Genomic DNA, 14,664 nt, shown 5'->3' on the forward strand with positions numbered 1-14,664 from the left:
TAAGCAATTTGTTACTAGCAGAATATCACAAAAAACATATATGTTGTTCCCATTCCTTTAGTTGTATCTACAGCTACTAAGAACTGAACATTTAGCATACCTCTGCCTGGTGTGCAATGTGTTCTTAAAAAATTCAGGGAAGTGGAGAAGTGGAGGGCATAATAAGTAGCAGTACTAAAAAATATCTACAGCAGATGAACAGTATTGAAAAAATGTTCTCAAGGCCTGACACAGACCTGAGAGATTCCTATGGCACTGAAGCCTCATAAGAAATGGTTTCAGTGGAGAATGCCTATCAAGAACCCATCCTTAAGGAGGGGAAACAGGCAGAGCTGGCTGAAGTAGTACGGCTCTTTAATTTCTCCTATTTTTTAAGCAAAATTAAAGACATGAAGGTTGGCTCGAGCCTTTTGCACAGAGTGATGAGTGATGTTAAAAGCTGAGTGCTTGCTGACCTCCAGCCCAGTGGAGCTTGTTCTTCAGCAAGTAACAAAAGCAACAATAAGCACTCAGGTTTGTAGTAAAGAAGCATCCGTTTCTACCATTAAAAGCTAGAGCGATCAATTTGAAGCGTCTTTGGGCTTTCAACTTTGCTGTGTGTTACAGCTTTGTGTTAATGCTTAAACACTCCAAGAAAGATTGTATGCATGTCTTCATTAAGGTAGAGATTTGTGATTTTATTAACTGTTAACAATGAGAAGTGTGACAAATGACTTTCTTCAGGGAGTCATTAAGTATTACTTACAAAAAACAGTAATGTAATATATATTATTTCTCAGTAACTCCAAGACTGCTAAGAAATAAAGTACATTCTTACTGTTTTCACAGAAATGTATTAAGTGTTGCAGGTCTGGTGTTTTCAAGGAGGAAGATATCACCAATGATCTTCAGTTGCTGCTGCCCACCAAGAAATAAGGCAAAGGTTACAAGGCTATGCCAAACAATGTAACATCCATCGCTCTATGTGAAAAAGATTATTTACAGGAGGAAAACATTCAGGACAGCTGCTGATCTTCCCCAGAGTGGATGCTTAGAGTAACAAAAAATCTAAAGAGCTATATCTTAGAGTTTACAGGCCTCTGTTAGCATGTTATATGTTAAAGTTTATGAGACTATGACAGTACATTTATAGAAAGACTGAACAATTATGGCTTGTTTGAAAGGGTTGCCAGTAGAAAACCTCCTCTCTGTAAAAGAACACAGCAAGGCAGCTTAAGTGTAGAAAGTTGCATCTAAACAAACCACAAGACTTGTGGAATAATGTCCTTTGGACATATGAGACTAAAATGGAGATGTTTGGCCATAAAGTCCAATGGCACATTTGCAAAAACAAATAGCACAGCTTATCAGCACAAACACCTCATACTATCTGTCAAGCACAGTGGTGGTGGGGTGATAATTTGGTGTTGTTTTGCAGCCACAGGACCTGGGTACCTTGCAGAAATTGAATCGACAGCAGCAAATCTATAACAGAACAGCTGAAAAAGAGAATCAAGTTGTTGCCATGGCCCAATTAAAAGTGCAAACCTCAATCCAACCAAAGTGCTGTGATGGGATTCTAAAGGAGCTGTGAATGGAAAAATACCCAGACATCTTTTTAACTAAAGTAGCATTGAGAGGTGTTGGCCAAACGTCCCCCAAAATGATGTGAGAACAATAGTAAAGTCATACATAAAAAGATAACTTCAAGATATTGCTGTTCAAGGTGATTCTATAAGCTACTGAAATAAAAGATGCCGTACATTCATTTCCATATGACTGTATATAAAATACCCAAATTGATCACCATGATAAAATGATATCTAAAGCTAAAGGCATAAAACAACCAAAAATCCAATCTGCATGGTTTGTAGTTGTGTTTGTTCTCGTTCAGTCCGAGTGTCAGCTTTTTTTTGGTTTTATTTTATGAAGCCATGTTATTGTACTATATTCAGTTTTTTAGGACATCTTCTTCTCTCCAGGGCAGAGCAGGCTGTACCTGCTGCGGAGACTCAGGTCGTTTGGGGTGGAGGGCCCACTCCTGAAGACCTTCTATGACTCTGTGGTGGCTTCTGCTATCTTTTATGGTGTGGTCTGCTGGGGCGGCAGCATCTCTGCTGGGGACAGGAAGAGACTGAACAGGGTGATCCGAAGGGCCAGCTCTGTTCTAGGATGCCCTCTGGACCCAGTGGAGGTGGTGAGTGACAGGAGAACGGCGGCTAAGCTGTCATCCCTGATGGACAACATCTCCCACCCCATGCAGCAGACTGTGACAGCACTGAGCAGCTCCTTCAGTGGGAGACTGCGGCACCCACGGTGTGGGACGGAGAGATTTCGCAGGTCTTTCCTCCCCACTGCTGTCAGACTCCATAATAAAGACTTTAACTGATCAAGCACACACATCCATACATATGCAGTAATACTAAGTGCAATAATCCTTTCTGTCATCGTTGTATTTTTACTCAGTTGTATATAGTATTTGTATTTGTATTCTATTTTTATCTTATTGTATATTTATTTTATTTTATTCTACTGTATATAGTATAGTATTTTATTTTATTCTATTCTGTACAGTTGTGTACTGTATTTATTCTTATTGTATTCTAATTTTTGCCTCATAACTTTTGCACTGTCCACTTCCTGCTGTGACAAAACAAATTTCCCACGTGTGGGACTAATAAAGGTTATCTTATCTTATCTTATCTTATCTTAAATTCCTACTATCACGAAAGCAACAGAGTTATTGAATTACACATCTAAGTTTCTACTACATTTATTAAACAGTTTTTATTCATTTACTTCAAGTCATTCTATGTTTTTTAGTTATTTTATTGTATTCAGTTCTTTCAGCTTTAACTTGAGTATTTCCCTTTTTGCTTTACTTTTTGCTCATATTGTATTTTATAGTGCTACCCTATTTTTATTAAGGTTTTTCGTTGTTGTTGTTTTACTGTTTTGGCTGCAGAGAACAGGGATTTTCCAACTTTTGAGATTAAGTGTATCCTGTCATATCCATTGTCCAAGCATTTCACTACATATCGTACTGTGTATGACTGTGTACGTGACGAATAAAATTTGAATTTGAATTTGAATATCTTAGACAATGATCACCAAAACCTTTTGTCAGACCAATTTGGCAGTTAACTGACTGAATGAGTCATTTAAAAAACAAAAAAGATAACCCAACTTATTACAGTTGTATTCTGAATTTGGATTTTAATTCAGTTTTTGGTGCTGTTTTGGTTTTATTTTATTTTTTTTATAATATAAATAGACGCTACTTACCCGGGCAAAAATGTAAGAAGTTCAGCATAAAATTTACAATACATGATTTACATGAGCCCTTGTAAAAACAATAAAGAAACCATATAATTTGTTTTGAAAGGACGAGACATGTGGTGTATTTTGGATTTAATCCATGAAAATGTTAGGATACTCAGGCTTCTGTCTCCTTAGAATAACTCCTCAAAAAAAGCTCCTTTCCTGCCGATAATTGTTTTTGGTGATATCATTTTTACAGAGTGGTGATTCAGTCTACTGTGAATCTCTTTTTTCCTTTACAACTGCAAAGTTTCTTACTTAGTTAGGCATTAGTGACTGCTCACAGGAAAAAGCACTGTTACATTTTTATCCATAAAGCAATGCTGGATAAGTTAGCAGTCTAACATGCTTTTTATTCCAGGTTATGATATATAAGGGAAAACAGCATTTTTTTATTACTCACCTTGCACATGCAATATTTTTCATAAAAATCTAAGCTTGGATTTGAACCTTGGATTATGGTTACTTGTGTTGTTAAATTTAAAAGAATCATAATAAATGTATTGAAGAGGGCATATTGTGTATTTAAGAGTATCTCTTGTGGCAGGTTTTAGACCATCATGTTGTATATCTTGTATCTTACATTATATTTGTTACGCTTCTAATATGTTTTGAATTTGTATGGTTTCTACCTTGGCCACTTCACCCTTATGAAAGCAATTTGATCTAAATAGCCTAAAAATGGAAGCTAAAATAAAAAATAATAACAATACCTCAGTGAGCTGTAGGGGGCACTGTATGGCTTTGACAATGGGTTCAAAACCTGAACCGCTCTGCACCTCTTCTCTGTGCGCTGCAGATTGCAGCCAATCAAACACAACCTTTTACTGCCTAACAACATGCACAGCCTGATGGATGCATTTGAAACTAAACACTGCAGAAATCTGCCTTACATTTGGGTGTTTATATGGCAGAAGCAAAAAGAAAAGGAGCGTGTGTGTGCGTGTGCGCCTCTGCTGTCTGTCAGTTAATTGTACTGCCACCCAAACACTGGCTGTTCAAGACAACTGGATTTCTAACTTCAAAGTCATGCATATCACTTTGAAGGGCTGCAAATGTATTCCCCTATCCACATTCTGATCTCCATCCAAAAAAGCCCCACCACACACACACGCGCACACACACACACACTCCCTGCCACCAAAAACAGGCCATTTCCCATTAGCTTATTAGAGCCTTAATTGACATCTCCTGCCCTTCAAAGCAGAAAGTCACTGCTTGAATTGCTAATGAGCAACCAAAAAGTGCCTTTCCTTTCCCAAAAAAACTCGCAGTAGGAGAAGGCATGTGTTTCTGATAAGTGTGGACAGTCAAGCGACAACTTTGTGCAAAGCTGCTATGAAACTTTTTCTGCAGCTCATATTTTGTTTGTTGTTTATTCAGAGCTTCAGTCGTTGGCATGCAGGTGACAGTCATGACAGTTATTGCTCCCCTCACCTGTCAGTCATATATGTTTTTCACATAAAAATATAAAAGACGCAGCATGACACAAACTGTTGCGCGATCTCCACACTTCTTCACGCTGAGAGGAAGACATTTAGTTGGCTGGAGCCCACTGAGACTTTTGCCATCACAGCTGATTTATATGCCTTTTGAGATTGTGTCATTTGCTTGCAAAGGTTCTGGTAAAAGAGGATGACAAATTGTTTCAAACTAACCCATTGTGCTGCAGTTGATGACTAATGATTGTGGGAATGGATCCTACTTGGCTCAACAAATTTCACCACGTACGAGGATGATGCAACGCTGACATTTTAGCAAGCAGGAATTATACCAGATCATCTGCACAGTTTGACTTGAATTTACCATCAGATGGTCCCACCTTTTAGACCAGAAATTAAGTGGACATACTCTGATTTTCTTTATTTTTGGTCACATATGTATTATTACAGTGATGAATGTTCCTAATAAACATGAGCATACTGTATGTACATGTGAACCTAGGATTCAGAATGCTTTAAAAGCCTTCATTTGTTTGTAAAATGATGCCAATTAGAGGAAGGGATAAATAGCGATTTTGATTTGTGGAAACTCATAATTTGGTTGACCATCAAGTTTGTAATGCATAATTCAGGCTAATACATGCATCCATAATTTCTGTCTGCTTCTCTATGATCCAAGTTGTATGAAACTAAGTCATCATAAACATTATTAATCTATTTACTACACACATTTCAACCAATCTGTCATTTGTGTTTGCAGGTGTATACGACACAGCAGGATTTGGTCCTCTCCATGGAACATGGAGTTTTCTCTGCTATGCAGGTGGTTCACATCGCCATGGTAACTTACACTGCAGACCTAACCTACTCAAGGGCAGATTGTGTTCGAGGTAAAAGACTGACAAGCATGTAATCACTGCCTACTGAATAATTCAGAACACTGCAAAATAGAGTCACTACTCCTGGAAGATCACCCGGACTTCAGTGAGTGCATATTAAGAGATTAAATCAAGTTTTTGTCCTTCAAAAAGAGCATCAGTAGGAAATATAGATTCACTTTAGCATTAACTTACACAGTTGACATTTTTTCCAACTTTTCTTTTGTCGTCAAGTGCTCACACGTTCATAGAGCATTTTTATTTCCATACTTTTCTCCTTTCTCACACTCTCTCACGCGGCACACTCTGCTGCTTTGTCTGCAGCAGCTTTGTTGCTTTCAGTACAATATGTTTAATCTCGTCATATTTTTCAGCATTTTAGTTTCCTTTCTGTTGTAAAACCAGAGGCAGACCTGAGGTGGACCCTATGTTCACTTATTGAGGTGGTAAAATTTAGCTTTTTATGATCGCTTAACCTGATTGGTTCGAGTAAGTGAAGCCAGATAAGCAAAAGATATTCTGGGTATGCTGAACCTGCTTCACAGCACAGGGCCCAGTTAGATGCTCTCTTTTCTAGCTGATCTTATTGCTTCACCCCTACAGCATTTTTTACTGCAAACACAAATTAAAGAGAATGACTTTAAAACTCATCAGAATATATAATGATGAGACAAAGCATTCGTGTGAGACTCTTTGGATGTGCCAGGGAGTTTTTAATTTTGATAAAGCTGGAAAGATATTCATCAATTACGAATCATTGTAAAAGCACAAATGACACTTCTTGCCACACATTGTCTCATTTAAATTAGAGAAGTTCCAACCGATTTTTCATGAAAACAGGCCGTCCTCTGTGCTGAAGAAAATGCAAGAGATGCTACAAGAATATTGCGTTTACACAATCTAGCGCCTCCATAAGACTTTATACATCACCGGTCTCTTGTTGGTTATTGTACATGACTTAGATTTGGAATATAAAGGCCTTTGAATTCTCTAAGGAAGCACCATACAATAAATAAGGATTATTTTGAACTGTGAATCATTCAAAGCTGGACTTGTAAAGTCCAAGATTTAAAAAAAACATCTACTTACAAATAACAGTAACATAAAACGTGCGCTTTAATCATTTGTATATCTTAGACTAATAGATTCGCTTTTTATGTACCAACTGACAAGCTAAAAATCAAGAGCTAAACAAACTGAGGTATGATAACCATTGTTTACTGAACATTTGTTTTTATCTTGTTTATTTCCTTGTTTTTAATTTATTACTTTTACTGGTCTTTTCAAAAATTGTAGTTACAAAAATGCTGGGAAAGGGTAGGCGTACAAAACTAAAACATCAGCCTACAACTTTTTGCTCAATAATTTAAATTATTTCCATTTAATTCAGTTCTCTGCTGTCTATTTTTTTTTTAATTTTGATTCACTTAAAAAAAATCATGTGTTTTTAAAAATGCCATGAAAGCTGATGGCAGCATTCTTCAGTCCAATATGAACGTGTTTTGCAATCTAATAGACGGATTAGAACCTGGAGCCTGCCCTTTATTACTGCCTAATGGCCTGAAAGCCGTTGAGCCAAACACACGCACACTGCTGATGTTTCCTGTAACTCAGGGGGCTTTTAGGACAAATACTGAAAATGCAGCAGCATTGTCTAACTTTAGAACACTTCCTCTATTCCAGTGTAGGAAGACTTTGCAGACCATTTCAGGCTGATGGAAAACACCCCTAAGCCCTTATGCCATATTTTCCATCAGGCGTGCATGTCAAAATAAAATCCCTGGAGGAAAAGGCTGGCTGCAGTGGTTAATAATAATAAAGGGAAACAAGCAAAGACAATTGACTGTTTTCTGAGGTGCATCCTCTGAGTTACTGTTGCTAAGCCTGAGCTTTTACAGTTTACACTGATAATGGTGGCAGATTTACAGCTTCAAAACAAATTTATATAAACAGTTATATGCATTTAAATATGCACAATCTGTAGGAAACCTGGGTCTTGGTTTCCATTTGTTGATGGAGTAGCACTGACGTTTGAACAGGCTGCAGGCAGATTAACCGTGGAAAACAGGAATGCAATGGATGAAACACAATCTTGAAATCTTTGGCTATAATCTGATACAACTCAGTTTTTCAGACTTTGTCTGCAATCATAATCAGACTGCACTAAAAGACTTGCATGCAGAACAGGAAGTCTTGTTTTCAAAGTCTTTGTTTTGTCTTGGCTTTTTATATGAGACCATTGCTGTGACCCACCAATACTGGCTGTTGCCCTCAGAAGTTATTTACGTTATGCTGTCATGAAATCAGCTTGAAGTCTGCCCAGAAGGCAAATGTGAAGCTGATACACCGACATCTGCCCAAAGTCCACACTCATTATCTGATGACGAAATTTATGTCATCCAAAGCAGACTTATGGGCAAGAAAGCCAAAACTCACCTTAGCATATCATTCTGAAGTCTGAAGTGCTTCACTCTTCACAATGATATTACCTTTCCATCTGTTTACCTGATTATTTGACCTGTTGCCCTTGTTTAATATGAACATATAAATTAGGTTGACAGCACCCACTTGACTGACTCAGAACAATGGGAAAGTCCAATAAACTGAAGATTTAAGAAAGTAAGTTGTAGATTTACACAAGTTGGGAATGTCTCTTGTAGCTGTTTCTATTCAACCGCAGATTTCAAGGTCATCAGTTCAACCAAGTTTCATAAGTACAAGTTACAGATGTGTCACCACTTTGCCAAAGTCTAGAACAAGACCCAAATTGTTACATTTAGGTGAGAGGAAATTGGTTAGGATGTTCAGGAACAACCCAGAAACCACCACAGCTTAAGCCTGCCATGAACTGGAAACTGCTGAAACACCAGCATTACTGTCCACAGTGAAACAAGTTGATTAAGCAGGCTAACATTAAGCTTCTGGAATGGTCTTCCTAAAGCCATATATATTTATTGATTGTGTACTGTGCCTAAATGCTGGATCCATGCCAGGAAACCAACCAATTTGCATGATCAGTTCTGCCAAGAAGAGTGGTCAGATATCCAGCCAGAATTAAACCAGAAGCTTGTTGATAGCTATCAAAAAATAAATTATATTCTAACCATGTGAGCCTGTATATTTTTATACTTGGTTTTTTTTCAGGCATTAAAGGGTATGCTCCTTATTAACTCCACCCTGGAAAAGTTCAAAGAAATCATCAAAAGACCAAAATTACAATGACGTTCATCCATGAGATGCACTTACATAAACCTCTGACCACAATTCTAACTAATAAGCAAAGCCACATCGGGAGGAAGCAGAGGCGTTTCCTGCACCCAGATTTAGCCTTCTCATAAAATTTTAAGATGATTTATAATCATTGTCAGTGGAACAACTTGTTTCACATGCTATCATCGATTTACCAGATTTAAAGTTAAATAATGGACTAAATCTACTTACCTCACCAAGTCAGTCATACAGGAGCCAACCACCACAATATCAAAGACCTTCTCAGTCATGATCTGATGATTAAAAGCCACACAAACACATACGGTTGTATTATTACAACAGGAACAATTGCCCTTTCTCAATTTAAATTAACTGTTCAATGAATTTCACAACATTCAAAAAACAGACAGAAGGACTTTAGCCGCAGCTTGATGGGGGCATTTCAGGCAAAATATGTAAACTAGTTTCTCAACAGCCTCCAAACAAAAATCACTTGATTTTATTTATCTCTCACATTAGCATGAGCTTGAGTGAAACAAGGAAGAAGGTAAAAATAGAGCATTCATGGCTGGCTGAGTTGGACAAATTCCAGTCTTACTGGGGGTGGGGTGGCGACAGTTTCAATGCTACACCATGTGAATGCACCGCAGCACAGCAAAGTCTTTAATTAATTCAATCCTCTGCTTGTATCGGAGCTAATGCTAGTGTGTTAATCTCTTCAAATCTCTTCCTAGGCAGTGGAAGACTTGGAAAGCTTGGCCGCTGGCTGTAGGATGGCTCAATTCTCTCTCCCACATCTTGCAGAATAGTGTCTTCTCTCTGCAGGCATCAAGAACTTCACTACAGTGAAGAACTGCATTGTCTGACCACTTGAATTAGCAGGGAACCCCTTTCAAAATTCTCACTTACTAGTTAAACTTGAGCTGAGCTATGATGCTCAGCAGACCAATGTGAGAAACTTCATTTATATTAAGCGTTTGCTATAAAAAGGTGTTGCAAAATGTGTTAAAAAAAAAAGCACATTAAGGAAAGGGCATGTTAAACACTACAAACAGTGTAATTAAAGTCGCATGCACAATGTGATACAATTTTAGACCTGCAGTTTTTAAATTTTTTTTATGAGTGATACTTTAGCGTGTAGCCAGCATGTGATTGAGGTTCACACATATTAAACACTTTTTTTAAAATAATATGATGCATGCTGTTTTAAGCGCAGACTGTGTTTGAAAGAAGGATGCAGATTGTTATTTTTCTGGAAGCAGTGTTAGCATTTTTGCAGCCACCATGTTGGTTTATTGCATCTTGGAATGACAATATGTGGACAAGAAGGTGGGATACAAAGCAATATGCTGATGCTTGCTAGCTTGGTTTACAAACTGCATCTACAGATGCAGACAAATGCTAATTTGTCGAATGGTCAAATGCTAATAAGTAACATCCAAATAAAATCCTAGAACTTCATTTACCAAAACAAGAGAATAGACCAGGGGTCAGCAACATTTAACACCCAAAGAGCCATTTGGACCCGGTTTCCACGCAAAAGAAAACACTGGGAGCCGCAAATACATTTTGACATCTAAAATGAAGATAACACTGTATATATTGTTTTTTTACCTTATGCTTTGTGTGAACAACTAAAGTGTGTTGCTTATGAAATCCATGAAATGTTACAGAGAAAATTATTTATGTAATTAACACATTTTGAACTCTTAAAGAAATATAAGAAAAGGAAAGACACCCAGCTGAACTAAAATGATCCATGTAGCAAACAAAAACTGTTGTGAGCCGCCACCCTTATATCGCCTTTGGGCTTTTGGAGCCTTGACCTGACTTTTAAAAAATAATTGGAAAAAAAGCACTATGCTGCAAAAAAATGAAAAATATATATTTGCAAAATTCTGCCTAAATATGTATTTTACCTGGTTAATGTGTGTAGCGGGGCGTGGTCTGCAGCGCCGCTGCAGGGGAGGCGGACGCACCTGAGCGACACCCGCAATCACGCCTCGCCACCTTAACGTCTGTGCTATCTATGCTGTTGTGTTGTCGGGCTGTGAGCTGAAAAGCTACAGCCGGCTGTATGCCTGCAGCAACCGTGTGTGAAAAGTGGTCAATAAAGAGATGCTGAAAAGCATGTTGATGGAAACATCATCGGTTCTACCGTGATATCTTTATAATGGGACTTCTGCTCCTGAACCTCTGCGCACAGCGTCTGCAAATCGGGGCTGTACGAAGTCACTTACATCTTTACCCAGGACTGTACGCTGTCATCTGTGAGGCGTGAGCGGTGTTTGTTTTTAACATAGTTCACGGTGGTGACATAATGTGGATCCGAAGGTCCATAATTGGCCTACCTGAGGCTGAAAGTCTTGATATATGCACGGCGTTTCGGCGGGTACACCGGCTTCCGCGAGTGTGACGCTTATTTAGAGCGATGAAAAAATAATAGAATATAATTTTATTTTTATATTTCAATATCACAATAATCTTCCAATTTAGAACTATAAGTTAAAAAATAACTAACATAAATAAAATACACTTCAGCTAAATACTTCTAATTTATTTTCCCAAACCACACGGAGCCGCACTATAAGGACTAAAGAGCAACATGCGGCTCCGGAGCCGCATGTTGCCGACCCCTGGAATAGACCATCTGCTGGTAAAAATAGCCACACAATAAATCATGTTACTGTAATTATTTTTCAGATAATTATAAATAAAATACTCAAAAAGGCACCAGCAGTCCCAAGCATGGTCTAGAGATCCCTAACTGTTCGTGACAATTAGCTAAGGTGAAAACCTAGAAGACAGTTAGGTCTCAGTCACACAGGTCTTGAGGCTAATCAGCAACAATCTGGCAAAAATGGGACACAGGGGAAAAATGCACGTTCCAGTTACTGGAGTTTGCTGGTAGTCACTAGTTTGAAATTGGTTGGAAAGAGGTAAAAAGTGTAGATTCAAAAACATCTTTGATTGCTTTGGTCACTATGAGGTTGCACAACAGACACCGACATGCCTGCAAACTCTTGTAAAATACTTGCCAAGTGGTAGTGGAACTGTGGAAAGTATAACACAGAATGGTCAGTATTCACCTTCAAAATAAAACCTGCACATTTTGTACACTTCAGAGAGTAAATGGCAATATTTGCAGAAAGGTCTGCACCTTGCATGCAAACTATGGGTGACTTAGACAATCTGCTAACAACCAAAGCAATCACAACAAGTGCTCCTCTTTTGTAACCGATGTCATTTGGCATATGCCAACAACCTCCAGGGACCACTAGGCAAACAGTTGAGTAATACACATTTTCTCTAGAAACTGGTGGTTGCTGACTGGTCTAGGCCTGTGTGACTGGGGCCTTAGCAGATACAGCCACCTCTCAGTGACAGCACCCTCAATTTTAAGCTTTACCAAAATCTGAGCAGTTGAGTTATAAAAAAAATCACTCTACGTACAGCTGCCATGAAGAAGGAAATTAGCTATAGAGATAACGACTGCTTTTTGTAGTAGGCTATAAATTTGTTATTTCTCTTTTAAAATTGCATATGTGAGTCTATGGAGATTAACTAAGTTTTAAAATCAGCTTCCAGTAACCATTAGAAGAAACTTCAGCTTTTGGTGTTTCTGTGTTGGCTTCAGTTTTCAGCTATGGAGGACGATACTTTGTGTTTTGCGGGTAATATTCCATTTTTTTGCTAGTAAATAGTTTAGAAATCCAAGCTAATATAAGAGATAAAACTGAAAGTTCTGTCTGTTTTGCTATATTATTAACACACTACATGAACCTATAGATGATTAAAGGTATAATATTGCACTCTTGTCTTGTAACTGTGTGTCAGGTTGCATAAAATGATACAAAGTCTGCACTTTGTTAACTCTGGTTTTAGACTGAACTGCAAACAAAATCCCAAAGAAAAAACTTTTGGATCAACTGTAAAAACCCTTGTGAGCCTGCATTCTTCCCAGTGTCTGGCTTAACTGGAAACTATTTTTATGGCAATGATATGACCATATCTGTATAACAAATGTTCAGATACGTTCAGATTATAGACACTTTTTCCAGCTCTACCCACACACAAACGCTAGCTGCATTTGTTTTATTTCAATTCCCGGTGTCATAACCTCCTAACCACTTAAGTTAGACCAACTTCAAGCTGAGAGTTGAACTAGTAAACAATTTCACCAGAGTACTTTGGCTCAACATATTTCTTGGGGGGGGGGCTGTTTTTTCTGGATGCTTTGAGACTGACTGTGAATCACTCCCAGGAAGGTGGAAATTCCCAGTGGTGAATCAGACAAAACTGCCCTCATACGGTCTCGCCCGGTGCACTGATATAATTTCTATGCCTTTGTGATCACCTTTCATTTTTATTTTGCAAGTTAGGGTTGTTCTGTTTGCACAAGAAATGACATATTTCAGGTCTTTCACATGTTCACTCCATGCTAAATACACTCTCAGAAACCAAAAACCTTTACTGCACTTTTAGTGTTACAACAGCTTGTCACTAAAGCTAAAATAAAGGGCTGTACCCTTGAAGAGAGGTACTTATTAGCCAACCTTGAACCTTAGTATTAATATTTGTAGATCTTTTTTGTTGAGGCTTCTATATAATATAATGACCTGCTAATCTGAATGCTTTTCTTCTTTTTTTTTTATTTAGCTAGCAGTAGTTGGAACTTGGTTGGAGTCACTGTTGGAGCTTGATGGTAAATTAATAGTCATGCATGGATCAATGCAGATTTGGAAAGGGGCCAGGATGACCCACCATATGTGGTGTCATTTCTACTGCGGCAGGAGTGCTGGCATTGAATTTCCATTTTTATTTTAGTGCTGTTTGCAAAACAGACCATTTAAAGTTGCCCTGCTAAAAATCAGTAAGTGGAGGGCAAAAAAAAAATGCAGGAGCAGCGAGCTCCTATTGTGATAGGCTAGAAATTCCTCCAATCCATCCCCAGCAAATTACACCAGGTTATACAGTTTTGGTCAAAAGTTCATGGTTCATGAGCATGGATATCATGGTAACTTTATGAAGATCTCAGAAGTCTGTGAAGCTCTAAGAAGAAGAATTGTAAATTTACACGAGTTGGAAAGGTCTCTTGGAGCCAAAAATGAAGCCTTGAGGATTATCTTTAAATTATGCCAGAAGCTTGTTGATGGCTACCAAAAGCATTTGGTTGAGGTGCAACTTGCTAAAGCATATTTAACCAAATATTAGTGGGGGTGTATGTAGTGTATTTTTTACCATATCGTTCAAGCTCGAGATAAAGGTCAACTTCAAAGACAATAATCAACCAATATATCAAATGACTAATATTATCAGCCAATGGTAGCCTGTTACATATATAGAAGTATTGCAGTCGGCTTTGTTTAATAAGCAACAAAACAAACATTTTCTTTAAAAACTGTAATTCAGAGTAGGTCTGCTTGTTTGTTGCGGAGAACACGCACAATGGTGTTGTAAGTGGATTGTGAAATACACTGCTGGAAATGTATTACAAAAGATTGACTGTGTTTGATTATACTTTGCACTGATCCAATATTTAAATTGCATATCAGTGACAATAAGATGGACTATGACTGATCCACTTAATTGAGTTCTATATTGTTCTGTGTTTAATTCACCATCTGATGGAAGCAGTGCACTGATAACTGGTGGGAAGACTAACATAGGATGGAGGAAGATGACAACAAAGCCTCAGCAGCTTGGAAGCATTGGACTCTACCTACATCAACATTTTTCATTTTGATATTTGCAAAAGCTTTTAGTTTAACCACAAACTGTGGTCAAGAGAGCAGAAATTACTAAAAACTTCCAAGAATATTTTCTTAGCTTAC

At 38.0% G+C, this 14,664-nt stretch overlaps 1 protein-coding gene across 2 annotated transcripts in view; it reads right to left on the minus strand.

Annotated features, from left to right (window-relative positions):
- The window catches only part of rbks (ribokinase), a 59,739-nt gene that overhangs the window by 43,472 nt on the left and 1,603 nt on the right, over window positions 1-14,664 (minus strand). For both annotated transcript variants that reach the window (XM_085391977.1, XM_085391978.1), the window contains exon 2: window positions 9,062-9,123. In XM_085391977.1, coding sequence (XP_085248103.1) covers window positions 9,062-9,120 — 59 coding nt within the window. In that variant the 5' untranslated portion in view covers window positions 9,121-9,123. The remainder of the gene's footprint in view (window positions 1-9,061; window positions 9,124-14,664) is intronic.

This window comes from Rhamphochromis longiceps, linkage group LG19 (genome assembly GCF_057381845.1).
Source record: "Rhamphochromis longiceps isolate RC_006_pf linkage group LG19, R_longiceps_female_GT1.1, whole genome shotgun sequence".
NCBI lineage: Eukaryota > Metazoa > Chordata > Actinopteri > Cichliformes > Cichlidae > Rhamphochromis > Rhamphochromis longiceps.